Raw genomic sequence first — 17,193 nt, 5'->3', positions numbered from 1 at the left:
TGTTTAGAAATACAGAAGCCTCTCTCAAATAAATAAAATCTTAAAAAAAAAAAAAAAAAAGGCGGGGGTGGGGGGTGCCTGGGTGGCTCAGTTGGTTAGGTGATTGCCTTCAGCTCAGGTCATGATCCTAAAGTCCTGGGTCCCACATCCGGCTCCCTGCTCGGCAGGGAGTCTGCTTCTCCCTCTGACCCTCCCACTTCTCATGCTCATTCTCTCACACACTCTCTCTCAAATAAATAAATAAATAAAACCTTTTAAAAATGCAGAAGCCGCTGGGAACATGAAGACATTCTAGACATAGTTGAGTAGGCTGGACTGAACATCCAAAGTTTCCTTTGACACATGTGAATACTGGGGGACGGAGGAGAAGGCTGTGAGGCCTTGAGTAGAAACTTAAGAGCTGGACCACAAAGTAGCAGCAGACTCTTCTGCCCCCATCCTGTGCTGACAGGAAGGGTACGTTTGCAGACTAACCTAATCATCAGACATACATCCATAACTCACCTAAAAAATCAGCTTAAATGAACAGTCCCCTGGGGCCATCAGTGCTGTCCTATTTCTAATGAATGGGGAGACTCAGCAGGTTACTGCCCCAAGTTTTGTCATTTATTAAAAAGAGCAGGCCCTTTCCTCAAAGACCTTTTAAGATTTCCACTTGTTTGAAATACTAGATATTAAGAAACTGAATGTTGAAAAAAGGAGGTTTCTGTCACTGGTAGTATCAAACAGAAAAGGCTGCATCTGATAATTTAAGTAAAAAAAGGATCAATACTCCCTCTTCTGGCCTTACTATAGCTGTACCAACAAGTATTCTCACCACCACCCAATACTGGAAATAATTTGCGTACCTGTAGCCACTATCAATTTGCTACTAACATTCTCTCAAATTGTATTTTTTCTAATTTCAGGGGAACACCCAAAATAGTAAACAACCCACCTACCCTTGTATACAAGGCTCACAGAGAGGACAGCATTACAAGGAAACTAAGGGGTTCCTTAATTAAGGAAGGAAGCATCCTAGCCATGTTTTTCTAGTTGAGTTATTTTGATTCTAAATGCTGAGACATTTAATGGCAACAAAAAAAAAAAATTTCAAAACAACAAACTCAACTGGATATGCAAACTCACCACAGTAAGTACAACACTTTGACTGTAACTACAAATCAACACTAAAACAAATTCTGTAAGTATTTTATTTATCATTGAAGAAAAAACACAGCAGCAAGTTCTGTGTTGGCTTCAATAAAACCAAATAGTTAATCTTTGACATAGCTACGACACTCCAAAATTGAAGTCAACACAGTCATTACTACAAATTACTTGTTGAAAGAATCTATCCTGAAGAGAAAGGAAATTAGGAAAAAGAATTTAAACAATTCCTCCAAACCACACATTTATAAATATTGTCATATTTAAAATGCTTGAAAGGCATGGATTCTCCATTAATGGAAAAGCAGTCTGCTATTGGCAACAGAAAAAACTCAGCAATAGTTTTACCAAATGCTTTAAAATTTAAAAGCTCTAACTGTTTTGGATTCATACTTGAGTAGTATTCTTGTCATTACAATAATGACTGCAAATTGCTTTATACTCACCTCTCAAGTAAAATCTACAGAAAATCCCACTGTATCCAATGTTTGTAATGTTTACTGCACTTATAGTGAACCTAAAAATTTTCTAAATGTAGTTAATATAGTAAATACCTCAAAATACCTAGAGGTACGTCTCAACCGCTAATGATGTGGAAGTCATTTCAGCCCCTGCTTTTGAAGAATCTTCAAATACATTTTCTATAACAGAACCATACCTCATTCCAAATCAATAAAGTATTTCAAAAACAAAAGAGAAAGATCAGTTCTATACCAAGATACAGGTGTTACTCCATACCCGACAGGTTCACATTTTAAATTTATTTTTTAGTTTTTGTTTTTTTGTAAACAAATGATTGATGAAATAATGCAACACCTTAAATTCCAGAAAATGGCCTGGCCGTCCAACCTCCTGTGGACACAGTGCACGATCAATCTATTATAGAGGATTAATACAAGTTCATGCTTTTTGTGTTACGGTGAGACAACACTAAAGAATCCAATTTAGACTGGTTGAAGCACAAGTATAATAATCCTTGAATGTGACCAAACCTATGTGAGACATGTGTCTGAATCCATTATCTTGAGATTTAACGTCGTACCGTGGTCCATCCATCTTCATCAGTCTCGTTTTTAGTACGACGAAGAGATTCTCTATCCTTCTCAGCCCTCCACGAAGCCTTCTCTTTTTCACCTTCTCTTTCCCTGTCGCGGTCTCTTTCTCGGTCTCTTGAAAGAGCTGGGGGAGGAACGCGACGAGGCGCTTCCCGCTCTTCTGCCCGCTCATCTCTCCTGTCATCAGCACGCCTCCAAGAACTTACTAAAAAGTTTAATTAAATGAAAAAGAGTGAAGTTTGTACCATATTGTACTGGCTCAGACTAAACAACTTCAGCGAAAGGAATGCCTCCAATTACTCAGAAATCCTGTACTGTAGAAATAAGGATACAGAATCCCCATTTTAAGAAAAAAAAAAAAAAAAAACAGTAAAACCTAAATATATTTTAATCACTTTGATACAATTTTTGACAAGTCCTTCAAAATAACATACAGACTTAAGAGATAACTCAGGGGCACCTGGATGGCTCAGTGGGTTAAAGCTTACTCTGCCTTTGGCTTCGGTCAGGTTATGATCTCAGGCTCCTGGGATTGAGCCCCGCATCGGGCTCTCTGCTTGGCGGGGAGCCTGCTTCCCCCCCACCCCTCCCACCTGCTTGTAATTCTCTCTGCCAAATAAATAAATAAATAAAATCTTTGAGGAAAAAAAGTAAGAGAGAGAGAGACAACTCAAATTTGCCAACAAGAAGAAACCACTGGCCTGGGAGGTGTTCTAATTGTCACAATAATTTAAGATGAGGTAAGAAAAAATCTGAATGAAAACTTTAAAATAAAAAAAAAACTTTTGGCTCTCGTTGAAGAAATCATAATACCAAAATGGCCATTAGCGTACTGTACTTTACAGGTATAAGAAAAACCCTTGTAATCCCCCTGTACAAATGAAAAACGTTTGTGAGGTAACTACTTAGTTAAGTGCAATGGCCATTTTCAACTTTAAAACTTTCAGTACTCATTGTTTTCTGCACCACACCCAGAGCTCCGTGCAATCCGTGCCCTAATACCCACCATCTGGTTCCCCCAACCTCCCACCCCCCTAAAACTTTTTTTTTTAAACTCAAGTTTCAACTATCACAATTTCAGAGTAAGAATGTTTTACACTTTACACTTATCTACCAAGATCTTACTTTTAAACAACTGACAAACTGTTTCCTAGTTACATAAACTTCTAGAGCAATATATACTGCTTACCCTCCAATTAGCCTACTACTATACTTTCAATTTAGGTATGAGCTACTTTCCAGAGGTACTACGAAATTTATGAGAACTGTGAATTTTTTTTAAAAACTTATTTATTATTTGAGAGGGAAAGAGGAAGCGAGCTGGGGTGAGGGGGAAGCGGGTAGGAGGGAATCTCAAGCAGACTCACTGCCGGGCGTGGAGCCCCATGTGAGTCTCCATGTTACAACCCCAAGATCACGACCTGAGCCAAAATCAAGAGTGAGACACTTAACTGATTGAGCCACCCATGCGCCCAGAGAACTGTGAAACCTAAACTGAATATTCACTATCTTATTTTTGATGCTTGTAAGAACAGATGAGGTAGTAAAACCGCCAATTTCCTGAGATCATGGTTTTCCAATAGTCAGCAACGTTCCCAACATCCATACCTTCTTCACGCTCGGATCGGAGAGGAGGTCCTCTTCTGTCTCGATCATCTCGCCTTTCCCTTAGATCACGGCGATCATCTCTCTCCCGACGACGGTCATCCCGATCCCTATCTTCACGGCGATTTGAATCTCTCCAGCTCGAAGACTCTTCCGCTGGTCCTCTTCTCCAGCCTCCTTCATCCCTGAAACCATTCAAAATGACATGTTAAGTTCTGTCGTCAGACTCCAGACAGCACATCCAAGTTGGTGCTCGAGAGTTTACAAATGTAACCGGGATGACCTTTGAATTTCTAACTTGATCTCAATCTGGTGCCTCAGGTGTAAAAGCTGAGTGAGAACATCTGGACCTGTGCTGAACAGCACGGCAACCACTACTTGTATGCAGCCACTTAAATACAATTAACTGAATCAGAATCAAGACGTCCTGTCAGTAGCACTAACCACACTCCAAATGTTCAACACCAAATGTGCTTGCCAGCTACCACACTGGGCCTTGCAGACAGTGTGCTTTCATCCTCACAGAAAACGGCACTGAACAGTGCCATCAGCACAAAGCCACTCAGGTCAGAAGGAGCAAGTCAGAACTGTTACCGCTAATAAAAGTCAAGGAGCTCTGAATAATTTAAGGGCTCTAAAACTGAGTAACTAAACCACAGGGGAAAGGCCATGGACTCGCAAAGATACCTGTGGAACTAGAGTCCTACCCACCTGCAGACAGCCGCCCACTGTCAGCCTCACCCTCTCAACTTTGTAAAGAGGGGAATGTTCAACTGAGGCATGAGGCACACCATTTCTCAAGACTACATGGTTTCCCAGAGAATTTAAGAGACTCCTAACTGTAATTCCAGAGAGTTCCAAAGCAAACCTAGGTCGTCTGAAGCGGTCCTCTCGATCCCCATCTCGCTCTCTGTCCCGCTCTCGCTCTCTCTCTCGGTCTCTTTCTTTCTCTGGGTCCTTGTCGTTTTCATCACGATCCTGGTTTTCTCTCTCTCTCTCCTTTTCCCTATCCCATTCACGTTCTTCTGATGGTCTCGATTCTCGAGGTGGACCCCAACTCTCTTCTCTGGCTTTTTCTTTCTCTCTCCATCCACCTGTTTTTATTTTTTAAAAAAGGAAAAACATTTTTATACTCAAGAAACTCAGGAACAATGAATAGATATGTGAATGCTGACATTAATATCACCACTGCAGGTGCTAATTTAAGACACTCCAAACCTCATTCAAAGAAAACTAAAGGGACGCCTGGGTGGCTCAGTGGGTTAAAGCCAGTGCCTTTGGCTCAGGTCATGATCCCAGGGTCCTGGGATCGAGCCCCATATCAGGCTCTCTGCTCGGCAGGGCGCCTGCTTCCCCCCCTCTCCCCCATCTCTGCCTGCCTCTCTGCATACTTGGGATCTCTGTCAAATAAACAAGTAAAATCTTTAAAAACAAAAAACAAAAACAAATAAAAAGAGAGGGAAAAGAAGACCAAATTTGGGACACCTGGGTGGCTCAGTAGGTTGTGTCTGCCTTTGGCTCAGGTCATGATTCCAGAGTCCTGGGATCAAGTCCCCCATCCCGCTCCTTGCTCAGCAGGGAGCCTGCTTCTCCCTCTGCCTGCTCTGCCTGTTCTGCCTGCAGCTCTTTGTGCTTCTGTTCTCTGACAAATAAGTAAACTCTTAAAAAGAGAGAGAGAGAGAGAAAACTAAAGCTATTTATGTTACTTTACAGAATTACCAGCTCCTATTTATGACTACCTACCACTGTTTCTCTAACATAAAGGGAGGACCATGTAAGACAAGGGACATTTACATAGTCTGGGTTGAGTGTTCCATGTGCTGAGATTTCAGATGTAAAAATCTGTTCTGATAGTAAACAGACAACTCATTTTAAACAAAAAACCTAAAGAGTCAGGGGTAAGAGCCAGATCTCTGAGAGAGCCCCAATTATAAGTTCATTCACATCCTACATTTTCAAAACGACATATTATCAAAATTACATATTACCAATAACTTCCTTTTCTATTCTTGCTCTCCATCACTTACCACCCATGCAATCATGGGACAAAGAGAAGTCCTTTGACCACTATCTCACACTTAGACATGGGATACCCAAATCAAGGAACTTCATATATATATGCACAAAAAGGTCAAAGGGAGCAAATATAAATGAAAATCTGTTGCAAGGTTAATTACTGTCACTATATTTGTATTACCATGTGCCAACAGCACTACTCTAAACCTTCTCTGTGTATGAACTCATTTAATTCTAGCCACAGTTTTGAGCTACACAGATCCCATACCCGCTAATTTACCTACTTGCTGAAACATGTCTGCAAATCATCCACAGACACCCGGGCACTCTGCCCCTCCCCGGCACTCATGCAGAGCCCACCGAGTCCCTGAGCCGCCCGCAGAGTACGCTCACAGTCGAGGCTGAACGAGGTAACGCTCTGCTGCACGCTGCAGCTCTCATACTTTAAACCAAGTACCCTTCTGGTGGTCTGTTTAGTGACAGGTTTTCACATTTTCTTGCATTGTTGGGGATTTCACTGTTCCAAAGGGCCCTTGGGCACTGTGCTCAAATGCTGCTTGTCTAGTGTCCCAAGCACAAGAAGGCAGTGGATGTGCCTTACAGGAAAAACACTCATGTTAGAGAAGCCCCATTCAGAAGCTACAGCACTACTGGCCAGGAGTTCAATGTTAATGAACCGACAACGTGTATTAAATAAGGTTATCTTTAAAACAGAAACGCACAAAAAGTCACATTCATTGGTTGACAGAAATTTTGTGACCAGAGAACTTACGAGAACAGTAATGGTTCAGTATTCATAGCAACTTCGCATAAAACATTTATCGGGACTTAATAAGAATCTATGACACTGTTCTCCCCACTCACACAAGAACAGGAAAGTCACACAGTCAGACAGTGGAATCAACTGAGACCAGAAGAGACAGAAATATGAGACAAAAACACAAACGGCAAGGGAAAGAGGCTACTCGTTGAAATCTTCATGCAGAATGGATTACTCTGGCTACTGCACCAAGACTTGACCTGGGAGTGGGGAGCCTGTGGGGACCAGTAGCAGCAAGAGTTCAAGGAAGGAATGATGGCTGCTCAGACCCACGTACGTGCAAGGGGAAAAGAGAAGTGGGCAGATCTGAAGAACATTAAAAAGGTAGAACTGAACTAAATGAAACATTTAACATAAGAAGGCAAAGGGGAACTCCCAGACCCCTAACTTATACAATCAGATGGACGGTGGTGGCCCTTAAGAGATGGGTGTGGGTGAGAACTGTTTCAAAAGGTTGAATGTGACATGTCACAGACACTTCTACGTAGAAATGTACTATGTGCAACATGCAGCTGGAAAAATGGGTCTGAAGGTAAGCAAAGAAGGCCCCTGGAGAAGATGGTACTGGAAATCAGTAAAATATGAAAAGATGAGCAGGCCCAAGACTGAGAAAGAAAGAAACTGAGCTCTTCCCATAAGAATAACCTCATGGGTGGGCACCTGGGTGGCTCAGTTTGTTAAGCAACTGCCTTCAGCTCAGGTCATGATGCTGGTGTCCCGGGATCGAGTCCCACATCAGGCTCCCAGCTCTAAGGGGAGTCTGCTTCTCCCTTTGACTTTCTCCCCTCTCATGCTCTCTCTCAAATAAGTAATCTTTTAAAAAGAAAAAAAAAGAAGGCAATAAAAAAAGAATAACCCCATGGTTGACAGAGGAGTGCAAGACAAATACTTAGTAAGTAACTTTTTCATTGTTTATGTGCGAATGCTGGTCTAGGACAGAACCAGAGGAACACCAATACTTCAGGGATAGGCATGGGAACAAGAGCCCCCAAAGGGGTCAACAGGCAGAAAGAAAACAAAGTGCCTATCACTAAAGGAGAAAAAGGAGTAAAATTCTTTAACTTCTCTTGGTGTGTGGGACATGAAAGTCAAACTCTGAACATAAAAATCACTGCAGAGATAACCAAGGAAAGATAAAAGACCCATCCATCTGGAAACTAATAATAATACAGCTTGATTGCTGTCAGACATAATTAAAATTTCACATTTTTAGCTAAAAAATAACTTTTTATTTAGATATCTAAATGTAAGCAGTCATTTGAGAGGACCCCTATTTGAAATAACCTGGTATCAACTATGGAACAGTGATTAGCTCACGTAAGATTTCACTATTTGTAAAACGCATCAGATTCTATGGAGCATCTAAGCAAGTTGACAGAATACCAAAATCTTACCTGGCTTGACAAATGGTCTCCAGGGACCAGGTCTTGAGTCATCACCCCTTCTGGGAATCCGATCGTCATCCATGTTTCTCCAAGGCCCCCGGTCATCATCTGCACCACGCCTAGAACTTCTGTCATCATCAGCACTCCTCCAAGGTCCTCGGTCGTCATCCATGCCCCGCCGGGGACCCCGGTCGTCATCAGCATTACGCCAGGAAGGCCGCTCATCATCTGCACCTCCTCGCCGTGGCCCCCGGTCCTCATCCATCCCACGTCTCGGTCCTCTGTCCTCATCAGCTGTTCGCCAGCTTCCTCTGTCCTCATCCAGTCCCCGTCTAGGTGGTCTGTCATCATCTGCATGACGCCAGCTCCCCCGATCTTCATCACCCATTCGTCTGGGAGGCCTGTCGTCATCTGCATTACGCCAGGAAGGTCGGTCGTCATCTGCCCCACGGCGAGAGAACCGGTCTTCATCAAGACCACGTCTAGGACCTCTGTCATCATCCATGCCACGCCGGGGAACGCGATCATCATCTGGTCTAACAGAGGACTCTCTCTCTTCCTCATCTCCCAAACGCCTTGGTCGATCTTCCTCTCTTCTATGAGGCCTTTCCTCATCCCGCCCCTCTCCACGTCTCCACTCCCTACAGAGCAACAAGGCAAACATCTTTAAGAGTCCATTTTCTTAAAAGCACATGATTTGGGGGGAATTATTTCTCTCCCTTTTAAAAACCATTTCAGTCTAAATTCATTATTCCTACTCCTCAAAGAGTATGTGCTCCTGATAAAAAATAACACAATATAAAATCTTACACATCAACAAATTAAGCAGACAACTGCCTTAAAAAGTTATCTAACTGTACTTTATAATAAGCATCCCATTTCTAATCTTTACGATGGCCTTTCAAAATCTAATTTCTGTGTAAGACTTATGACCAGCAATCTTGTTTATCATGAGCAGTCATTTTTAAAGGATGGTTCAATCTACTTAAGAAATTTAAAGAAAAAGAAAAAAAAGCTCTAGAACTGTTCACTCTTACTGTAATCTCTACAGCACTCCGGGAACAAAAAAAATCTGAAGCATATATTTGTCAAAATATTTAGAAGTCGGTAATTACAGCACTGTTGAGGTAAACTATGAAAAATATTTCAGAAAAAAAAAAATTTCAGTAACAAACATTCGCACAGTTCTTGACCATTCTCCTTTCCCCAACTCCACAAAATAAACCGAACTTAAAAACTGTGATAAGGTTTTCAATAGGACCTATGACTAATTAATACTATTTTCCTCGATTCTACTTACTTCTCTGGTGGGCCTCTTCTCCACTCGGAATCGACTTCAGGTCCTTTCCTCCATGTGCCTTCTGAATCTCTATCTCCCCAACGAGAGTCCTACATTCACCAAAGTTAACATGAGGCACTACAATGGCAACACTTATTACAACTACTGGTATTACCACTTACATCAATCTTAAGCCCTTAAATATAAACAAGTTTTAAAGTTGTTTCTTTTTTAATCTTAAGTCAGAGTGACAGTACAGTGAAACCGGCATTCTCACTTATTCTGAGTGACTTTATAAATCAAGTAAAATACCACCTGAAAGTAATCTGACCCCCACCCGCCCTCTGGAATTACTAAAATATCTACAGATTTCCTCTGACCTCAAATTTTCCTTTTGAGATTATGTGAAAAAAGCTCAGTGCCCTAAACGTACATCACAGTTCCTATTAAACAGAGGTTGAACAAATGAAACGTCAAATGGGGGGAAGTGGTTCAATTAACAGTTATCTCCCTCTTCGAAATACTATGCTGTCATTAAAAATTATGGAAAGGGGAGATAAACACCCTTCAAGTAGAAATGTAAATGTGGTACAGTCTTTGTAGAGACCTACGCACACAATTTTATCACCAACACCTCTGACACAGCTTGATTGCTCCAACAAACATAACTTGAGGCCACAACCAGCAATTAAGAACGCTCTGGAAAACCCAAATAAGACCTAGGGCAGGGGTGGGAAGAGAAAGATAAAAATCTGACAAATTTAACAATCCCAAGCAGATGATTAAGAAGATCTTCATTTAAATTTTAAAGTGTTCTGGAAACAAAACCCTCAACAACAACTAGTATAAACTGCAGTGAAGGAAAAAAGCCGAATGGTAAGTCATCTGCCATTGTAAGTGACTCTCAACTCTTGTGGTGGACATTGTTCTAAGAGACTTTCCTGAATGGACACTGTGGGATAAAAAACACAAATGCCAATGGAACTTAGTCACCACAATGGAGGGACTGTACATATCCAGAAGACCAAGTTTATCCTACCCTTCACACTCACTCTACAAATCACACTCAACAAAGAATTCAAGTTATTAGAGGTTTTCCTACAACTAAACCCTCAAAAGAGATTTTTAGGTATGGCTATGATTGCCATTAAACAAAGAAAAAGAATTCTAAAAAGTAACACGATTGCCAAAAATTTTTAACTCAGCTGATAGATCAAACAGAACAGGCCCTGCTAATAAACTTATAAACTGAGCAAGAATCTCAGAGAACCAGTTACAAAAGGACAAAGAGATGAAAAAAATGAAACTTAGAATAGAAAGAACAGGACTTTGAAAGGCAAATATAGACAACTTCTATCAGCTAAGGAAATTTAATCTTCTCTAAGAAAAATAAAATTACATCCTCTGACGAAAAAGGCACAAGGGCCAAAAAGGATTAATAATACAGAGTATATATACACTGAGGTAACTAGACAGTCTCAGTAGAATCTCTACACTCCCCTTTACTCCAAGGAAAGAGAAAATTCTGAAAGTTCCCAAGGAATAAAATAACTATGTACAGAGGTAACAAGACCAAGACTTTTATCAGATCTCCTCCTATCCCGTGTACTAGGACAGTAAGCACTGTCTTGAAACTTCTGAGGGAGGATTCTGCAGGGACTGAATCACTGCACAATTTTTCAACTGGGGGGCGGGGGGTGCTCTTTTGAGACATATACAAAGACAGCCTGGAAAAAAACAACCTGAAAGGATATACAAAACCAACAAAATGTATCTGCAAAGGAGAAGAGATGATACAGTATAAACATATCTGAAACTAAACAGTGTTTGCCAAGACAGCTGTAGGAGTGCACTTACTGCAATGAAACCAAAGTAAAGACAAGCTCAGAAGTTTTTGTTCAGAGAAGAGGTTCTTCAAATCAATATACAGTCTGTTAAGTTTAGATAAATTTTAGGGGAGGGGAAGGGGGATGGTAATCACTAAAGAACACAAAAAACAAAAGTGAATAGAGAAAAGTTCTTAAAATTTGGCTTAAAGGAAGAAGAAGTAGCAAGAACATGGAAGTAAATTAAAAGCTCCAAACTAAATGTTAAGAATAAAACCAAATACAGTCACTACCATGCTAAATATGAACGGATAAATCTAAAGATTCTCGAACTGAAAGGGAAAGGAGGGAGAGGGAGGCACAAAACAGAAATAAAATGCCAAAGGGGCGCCTGGGTGGCTCAGTGGATTAAGGCCTCTGCTTTCGGCTCAGGTCATGATCCCAGGGTCCTGGGAACGAGCCCCACATCGGACTCTCTGCTCAGCGGGGAGCCTGCTTCCTCCTCTCTCTCTGCCTGCCTCTCTGCCTACTTGTGATCTCTGTCTGTCAAATAAATAAATAAAAATCTTTTAAAAATAAATAAAAAAAAGAAATAAAATGCCAAAAATGAACAAAAGAATGGATATGCAAAAACTAAATAAAAAAAGAAACAAAGAAACCCATAATCACAGCACGTTTGCTACCTCTTTTTTTTTTTTTTAACATTTTATTTGAGAGAGAGAGGAGGAGCAGAGAGGGAGAGGGAGAGAGAGAAGCAGACTTCCAGCTGTGCAGAGTCTGACGATGGGCTTGATCCCAGGACCCTGAGATCATGACCTGAGCCTAAGGCAGACACTTAATGAACCACCCAGGTGCCCCAAGTTACCTCCCTTTCTTCAGATGATGAAGTACCCATAAATTAACAGAATGCAGCAAATTAAAATAACACAACACTTCTGATTCCATACATACCCACAGAAATTCGTGCCCAAGAGAAAAAGAATACACTAACTACATGTTTTAGGACACAAGGGGAAAATGTATTCAATTCCAAAAAATCAGAAATTATACAGACCAGGCATGCTTGGGTGGCTCAGTCGGTTAGGCATCTATGCTTGGTTTCAACTCAGGTTACGATCCCAGGGTTAAATCAAGCCACATGGGGCTCAGCAGGGAGTCTGTCGTCCCTCTCCCTTCCCTTCTACCCCTTCCACCACAGGCGAATGTGCACGCCCTCTCTCTCAAATAAATATATATGTATTTTTAAAAGATTTTATTTATTTATTTGTCAGAGAGAGAGAGAGCGTAAGCAGGCGAGTGGCAGGCAGAGGCAGAGAGAGAAGCAGGCCACCCACTGACCAAGGAGCCCGATGCGGGGCTCAATCCCAGGACTCTGGGATCATAATCTGAGCCGAAAGCTGCTTAACCGACTGAGCCACCCAGGCATCCTTATATATATACATATACATACAAACATACACACACGCGCGCGCGCGTTTTTTTTTCTTTAAGATTTTACTTATTTGACAGAGATCACAAGTAGGCAGCAAGGCAGGCAGAGAGAGAGGGAAGCAGGCTCCCCACTGAACAGAGAGCCTGATGCGGGCCTCGATTCCAGGACCCTGGGACCATGACCTGAGCTGAAAGCAGAGGCTTCAACCACTGAGACACCCAGGTGCCCCCTAAATATATTTTTTTTAAATAACAGAGGACATATTCACTAATAACGAAGAAATAAAAATAAAAATTAGCAATAGGAGTAACAAAACCAAAAATCTACCCATAAACATCTTAAAAAGAAATCAAAGAGCAGGCCCTCCAATAAAGAGAAGTGACAATGGTATGGCAGAGATAAAGGAATAGAGAAAGGCAGGCAAGAAATCTCCCAACTACTCACCTCTTAACTTAGAAAGTATCTTCTTTAAGGGGGAACATGGGCATATCCATGGGAAAACAAAGAACATGCAGATAATGTCACAGAAACATGGTAAGGCTTGGAAGAGATAGAACATAGGAAGCATAGGAAGAGACAGTGACTACAAGCAGCAAACTAGAAAGGCCTGGACTGCTAAGGCAGGTAGTCTGGCCAGAAGTACTGAGTACCAATCAAAAGAGAGATGTGAAACCCAAAAGCAGGTATAATAATCAAATATGTGTTATGGGGAAGAAAAAAAAAAATCAAGCAGACCACAATGTAGAGGAAGGTCTGAAGCTGGGAAATGATTATAATCACAGAGAATAGTAAGGAGACCAATAAATAATACAGGCAAAAGGAAATTCTGAACTAAGGCAGTAATGCAGGAAAAGAAAGGAGAGGGAGTGGTAAATTAAAAACTCCACCATTAAGTGGGTAACAGAGTCACCAATCAGGAGCCGGAGTCAGAGACACAAGACAGAGGGGAAACGGGTCAGTTTTGGACATGCATGCATATTTAGAATAAATATTCAGAGCAGCCTCTGAATCACCTGGGAATAATGGGGTTTTTTAAAAAGATTTTGTTTGACAGACAGAAATCACAAGCAGGCAGAGAGGCAGGCACAGAGATGGAGGAGAGGAAGCAGGCTCCCTGCTGAGCAGAGAGCCCAATGCGGGGCTCCATCCCAGGACCATGAGACCATGACCTGACCCTAAGGCAGAGGCTTAATCCACTGACCCACACAGGCACCCCACAATATTGTTAAAATGCAGGTTCTAATTCAGGTTTGGCACTGGGCCTGAGATTCTGCATTTCTAACAAGCTGCTGGGAGACGGTGAATATGCTGCAATATGCAACGGTCCGGCGGACGTCTCTGAGCATTAAGAAGTGAGAGAACTGGGCGCCTGGGTGGCTCAGTGCGTTAAGCCGCTGCCTTCGGCTCAGGTCATGATCTCAGGGTCCTGGGATCGAGTCCCGCATCGGGCTCTCTGCTCAGCAGGGAGCCTGCTTCTCTCTCTCTCTCTCTCTCTCTCTCTGCCTGCCTCTCCATCTACTTGTGATTTCTCTCTGTCAAATAAATAAATAAAATCTTTAAAAAAAAAAAAAAAAAAAAAAAAGAAGTGAGAGAACTCACATCATCTCTGAATTCACAGCAACCCCCTTTAAGGAAGGTACAACAGTCCTTCCATAAACAAAAGAGTGTTCTTCCGTCAAATACTGACATCTTAGAAGACTTCATTCTTACTAAGGACTTCATTCTTACAAAGCAGATTCCTAAACTGAAGCCTAAAATCCCGCTTTGCTGTAAGTCTTATCTTCCCCCATTAAGAACCTATCGCTGGGAAGACAAAATAATACCAGACTTTAAGAGAGATGAATGCCACCAATTCTCCACACCAAGCCCAGACACTGACACGTGCAGAGGCGTATGGATCATGCCAGAGAGCCGGATAACAAACATCGCACAGAAACAGAGTAACCCCTACACTCACCTTTCTAGAAAGTGGATCATCACCAAGTCTTCTCTCTTCCTCTCTGCGTCGTTCCCTTTCTTCAATTTCCAGCTCTCTTTGGCGTTTCTTCCTTTCTACTTCTTCTAATTTCTTGACCCGCTCCTGATACTCTCGGAGCTCTTCCTCGCGTTTGGCCCGTTCAGCGCGCTCTCTCTCCTCCCGCTCTGCATAATGTAGGAGGTAGCGTTATCAAGTGCGCCTCTACCTGCATCTTTCCCCTCTTTGCTAGGTCTACTTTGTTGGTATTCAGCAGGCAGCATAAAGTAGAAGGAAAATTCTTTTTAGAATTTTTAAGTAGTTTATAACCAGCCAAGGGGCAAGAAGATAATCAAGTAAAACAAATATTAATGCCATTCAACGTGAATAGTTTTGTAATGACCATGTAAATCCCTCCCCAACTCCTGAGCATCTGGATTTCCAGATAAAGAATCATTCAACAGATTTCATCTGCCACACGTTCCTCAATAAATGTTACAACTACATAAAATACAGGGATGATATTAAAAAGTGATACTGTTTTTTTTTAAGAAACACCAAAAATGTGGAAATAAGTTGGCAGAGGAAGTAACATCCTCGCCTATAACAAACTTCAGGCAACTAAAAGTCAGCCTCTAGTTAGGTACAATGAAGAAGCCAATGATCTGGGACTCCTGGGTAGCTCAGTCAGCTAAGCATCTGCTTTAGCTCAGGTTATCATCTCAGGGTCCTAGGATCCAGTCCTGCATCCGGCCCCGTGCTCAGCGGGGAGCCTGCTTCTCATTCTGCATCCTGCCCCCTGCTTGTGCATGCTCTCTCTCTCACAAATAAATAAAATTTTTTAAAAACGAAGCCAATGGTCCTGTTCCCTTGTTCCTTTGTTTCTGAATGTGACTACTACATTTAAATTTCCTTTTTTTAAAGGTGCTATTTATTTGAGAGCCATAGAGTGGGCACGACCAGGGGAGAGGCAGAGACAGAGGGAGAAGTCGACTCCCTGCTGAGCAGGGAGACCAACGTGGAACTTGATCCTAGGACCCTCTGATTATTACCTGAGCCAAAGCAAGATGCTTAACCTACTGAGCCACCGAGGCACCCTGAATATGACCGCTATAAACTGAGTATCAACCGTGCCTTATACTACCTCCAATCGTGGTCTATAGATACCTTTTAGCATTTGTTCTTCTGCCCTCCTCTGTTCCTCCTCTTCTTTTTCCCTGTGGTAGGTTATTCTGCGTTCTTCCTTACGTTGCCTTTTACGTTCTTCCAAGCGATTATGCCTTTCTTCTGCTAATCGTTCCTCAAACTGTTTAAGTTTTTCCTATTAACAGAACAGACACAAGAAAAACAAAACAAAAATCAAAAATTTTGAAGACCTATAAACTAGTTAAATTTGAAGTTTACTAAAGCACTACAAACTTCCTGACACTGTAAGAAGCAACTTTCAAGTTATAAAAACTTCCAAACGGGGGTGCCTGGTGGCTCAGTCCATTGCGTATTTGACTCCTGGTCGAGAGTTTGAGCCCCACACTCTGCGCTAGGTATGGAGCCTGCCTGGGATTCTCTCTGCCCCCCACCTCCAAATTTCCAAATGACTGTGAAGCTTTTTCATGTCAATTTTTTTTTAATTTTTTCAATTTATTTATTTTCAGAAAAACAGTATTCATTATTTTTTCACCACACCCATTGCTCCACGCAATCCGTGCCATCTATAATACCCACCACCTGGTACTCCAACCTCCCACCCCTCATGTCAAATTTTTTAAAATTTAAATTGTTGACAACTATTTTCTATACCTACTGGGTTTGCTTTTATGTGAAACAAACCAAAGGATTAAATTAGAATTTAAGAGCAGAACACTTCGATCTGCCTTTTTCCTTTCTAAATCAAATAGTAAACAAGCTTGTATCAAAAGCAAATTTTATCCAGTTTACTTTCACCTTCAGAAAAATTTGTTTATAGTGATGGCTGACTAATAGCCTATATTTTCAAGAACCTTTCTACTAAAATATTATTTGAATGATCACGACAAAAAGTCAAAACAGAATATACCACTGTGTTAAAGAAGAACCTTAAGGCAAAACTAAAAAGCTCATGAATAAATGTTCCCCAGAAATCAGTTAACTTCACCTCATAAACAGACTGTCGTGCGGCCTTGAGTCGCATTACAAATAAATCTCTGTCTTCAAGCATTCGTGACATTCGATTTTTATGTTCAAGAGCCTTTTCACGTTCTAGTTGCATGGTAGTAATCTGCAAGTACATAATACAAAGTTAAATTTCAAAGCAATCATTATCTGATTTATTTACTCTTAATTCTTCACAGATATTCTTTTTTTTTTTTTTAAGATTTTATTTATTTATTTGACAGAGATTACAAGTAGGCAGAGAGGCAGGCAGAGAGAGAGAGAGGAGGAAGCAGGCTCCCTGCTGAGCAGAGAGCCAGATGCGGGACTCGATCCCAGGACCCTGAGATCATGACCTGAGCCGAAGGCAGCGGCTTAACCCACTGAGCCACCCAGGCGCCCTCTTCACAGATATTCTTGAAGAATGACAAGCAGCTCCTCTGCTCCATCCATCTTGCCATAAATACGGAAATGTTACTACATCTATGCCCAATGTCCCTAGGAAGGCAATCAGGGACAGAGGATGGATGATGGAGTTCTGGGAG

The 17,193-nt window shown here is 41.6% G+C and overlaps 1 protein-coding gene across 1 annotated transcript in view; it reads right to left on the bottom strand.

Annotated features, from left to right (window-relative positions):
- Positions 1-1,175: 1,175 nt before the first annotated feature.
- Positions 1,176-17,193, bottom strand: part of EIF3A (eukaryotic translation initiation factor 3 subunit A) — a 39,133-nt gene continuing 23,115 nt past the window's right edge. The window contains exons 15-22 of the mRNA XM_059173055.1: positions 16,653-16,775; positions 15,689-15,842; positions 14,525-14,709; positions 9,331-9,419; positions 8,040-8,671; positions 4,678-4,903; positions 3,813-3,994; positions 1,176-2,409 (exon numbers count right to left, since the gene is read on the bottom strand). Coding sequence (XP_059029038.1) covers positions 2,180-2,409; positions 3,813-3,994; positions 4,678-4,903; positions 8,040-8,671; positions 9,331-9,419; positions 14,525-14,709; positions 15,689-15,842; positions 16,653-16,775 — 1,821 coding nt within the window. The 3' untranslated portion in view covers positions 1,176-2,179. The remainder of the gene's footprint in view (positions 2,410-3,812; positions 3,995-4,677; positions 4,904-8,039; positions 8,672-9,330; positions 9,420-14,524; positions 14,710-15,688; positions 15,843-16,652; positions 16,776-17,193) is intronic.

This window comes from Mustela lutreola, chromosome 4 (assembly GCF_030435805.1).
Source record: "Mustela lutreola isolate mMusLut2 chromosome 4, mMusLut2.pri, whole genome shotgun sequence".
Taxonomy (NCBI): Eukaryota; Metazoa; Chordata; class Mammalia; order Carnivora; family Mustelidae; genus Mustela; species Mustela lutreola.
The sequence above is the reverse complement of the archived record's forward strand: the minus strand, read 5'-3'. Positions and strand labels throughout refer to the sequence as shown.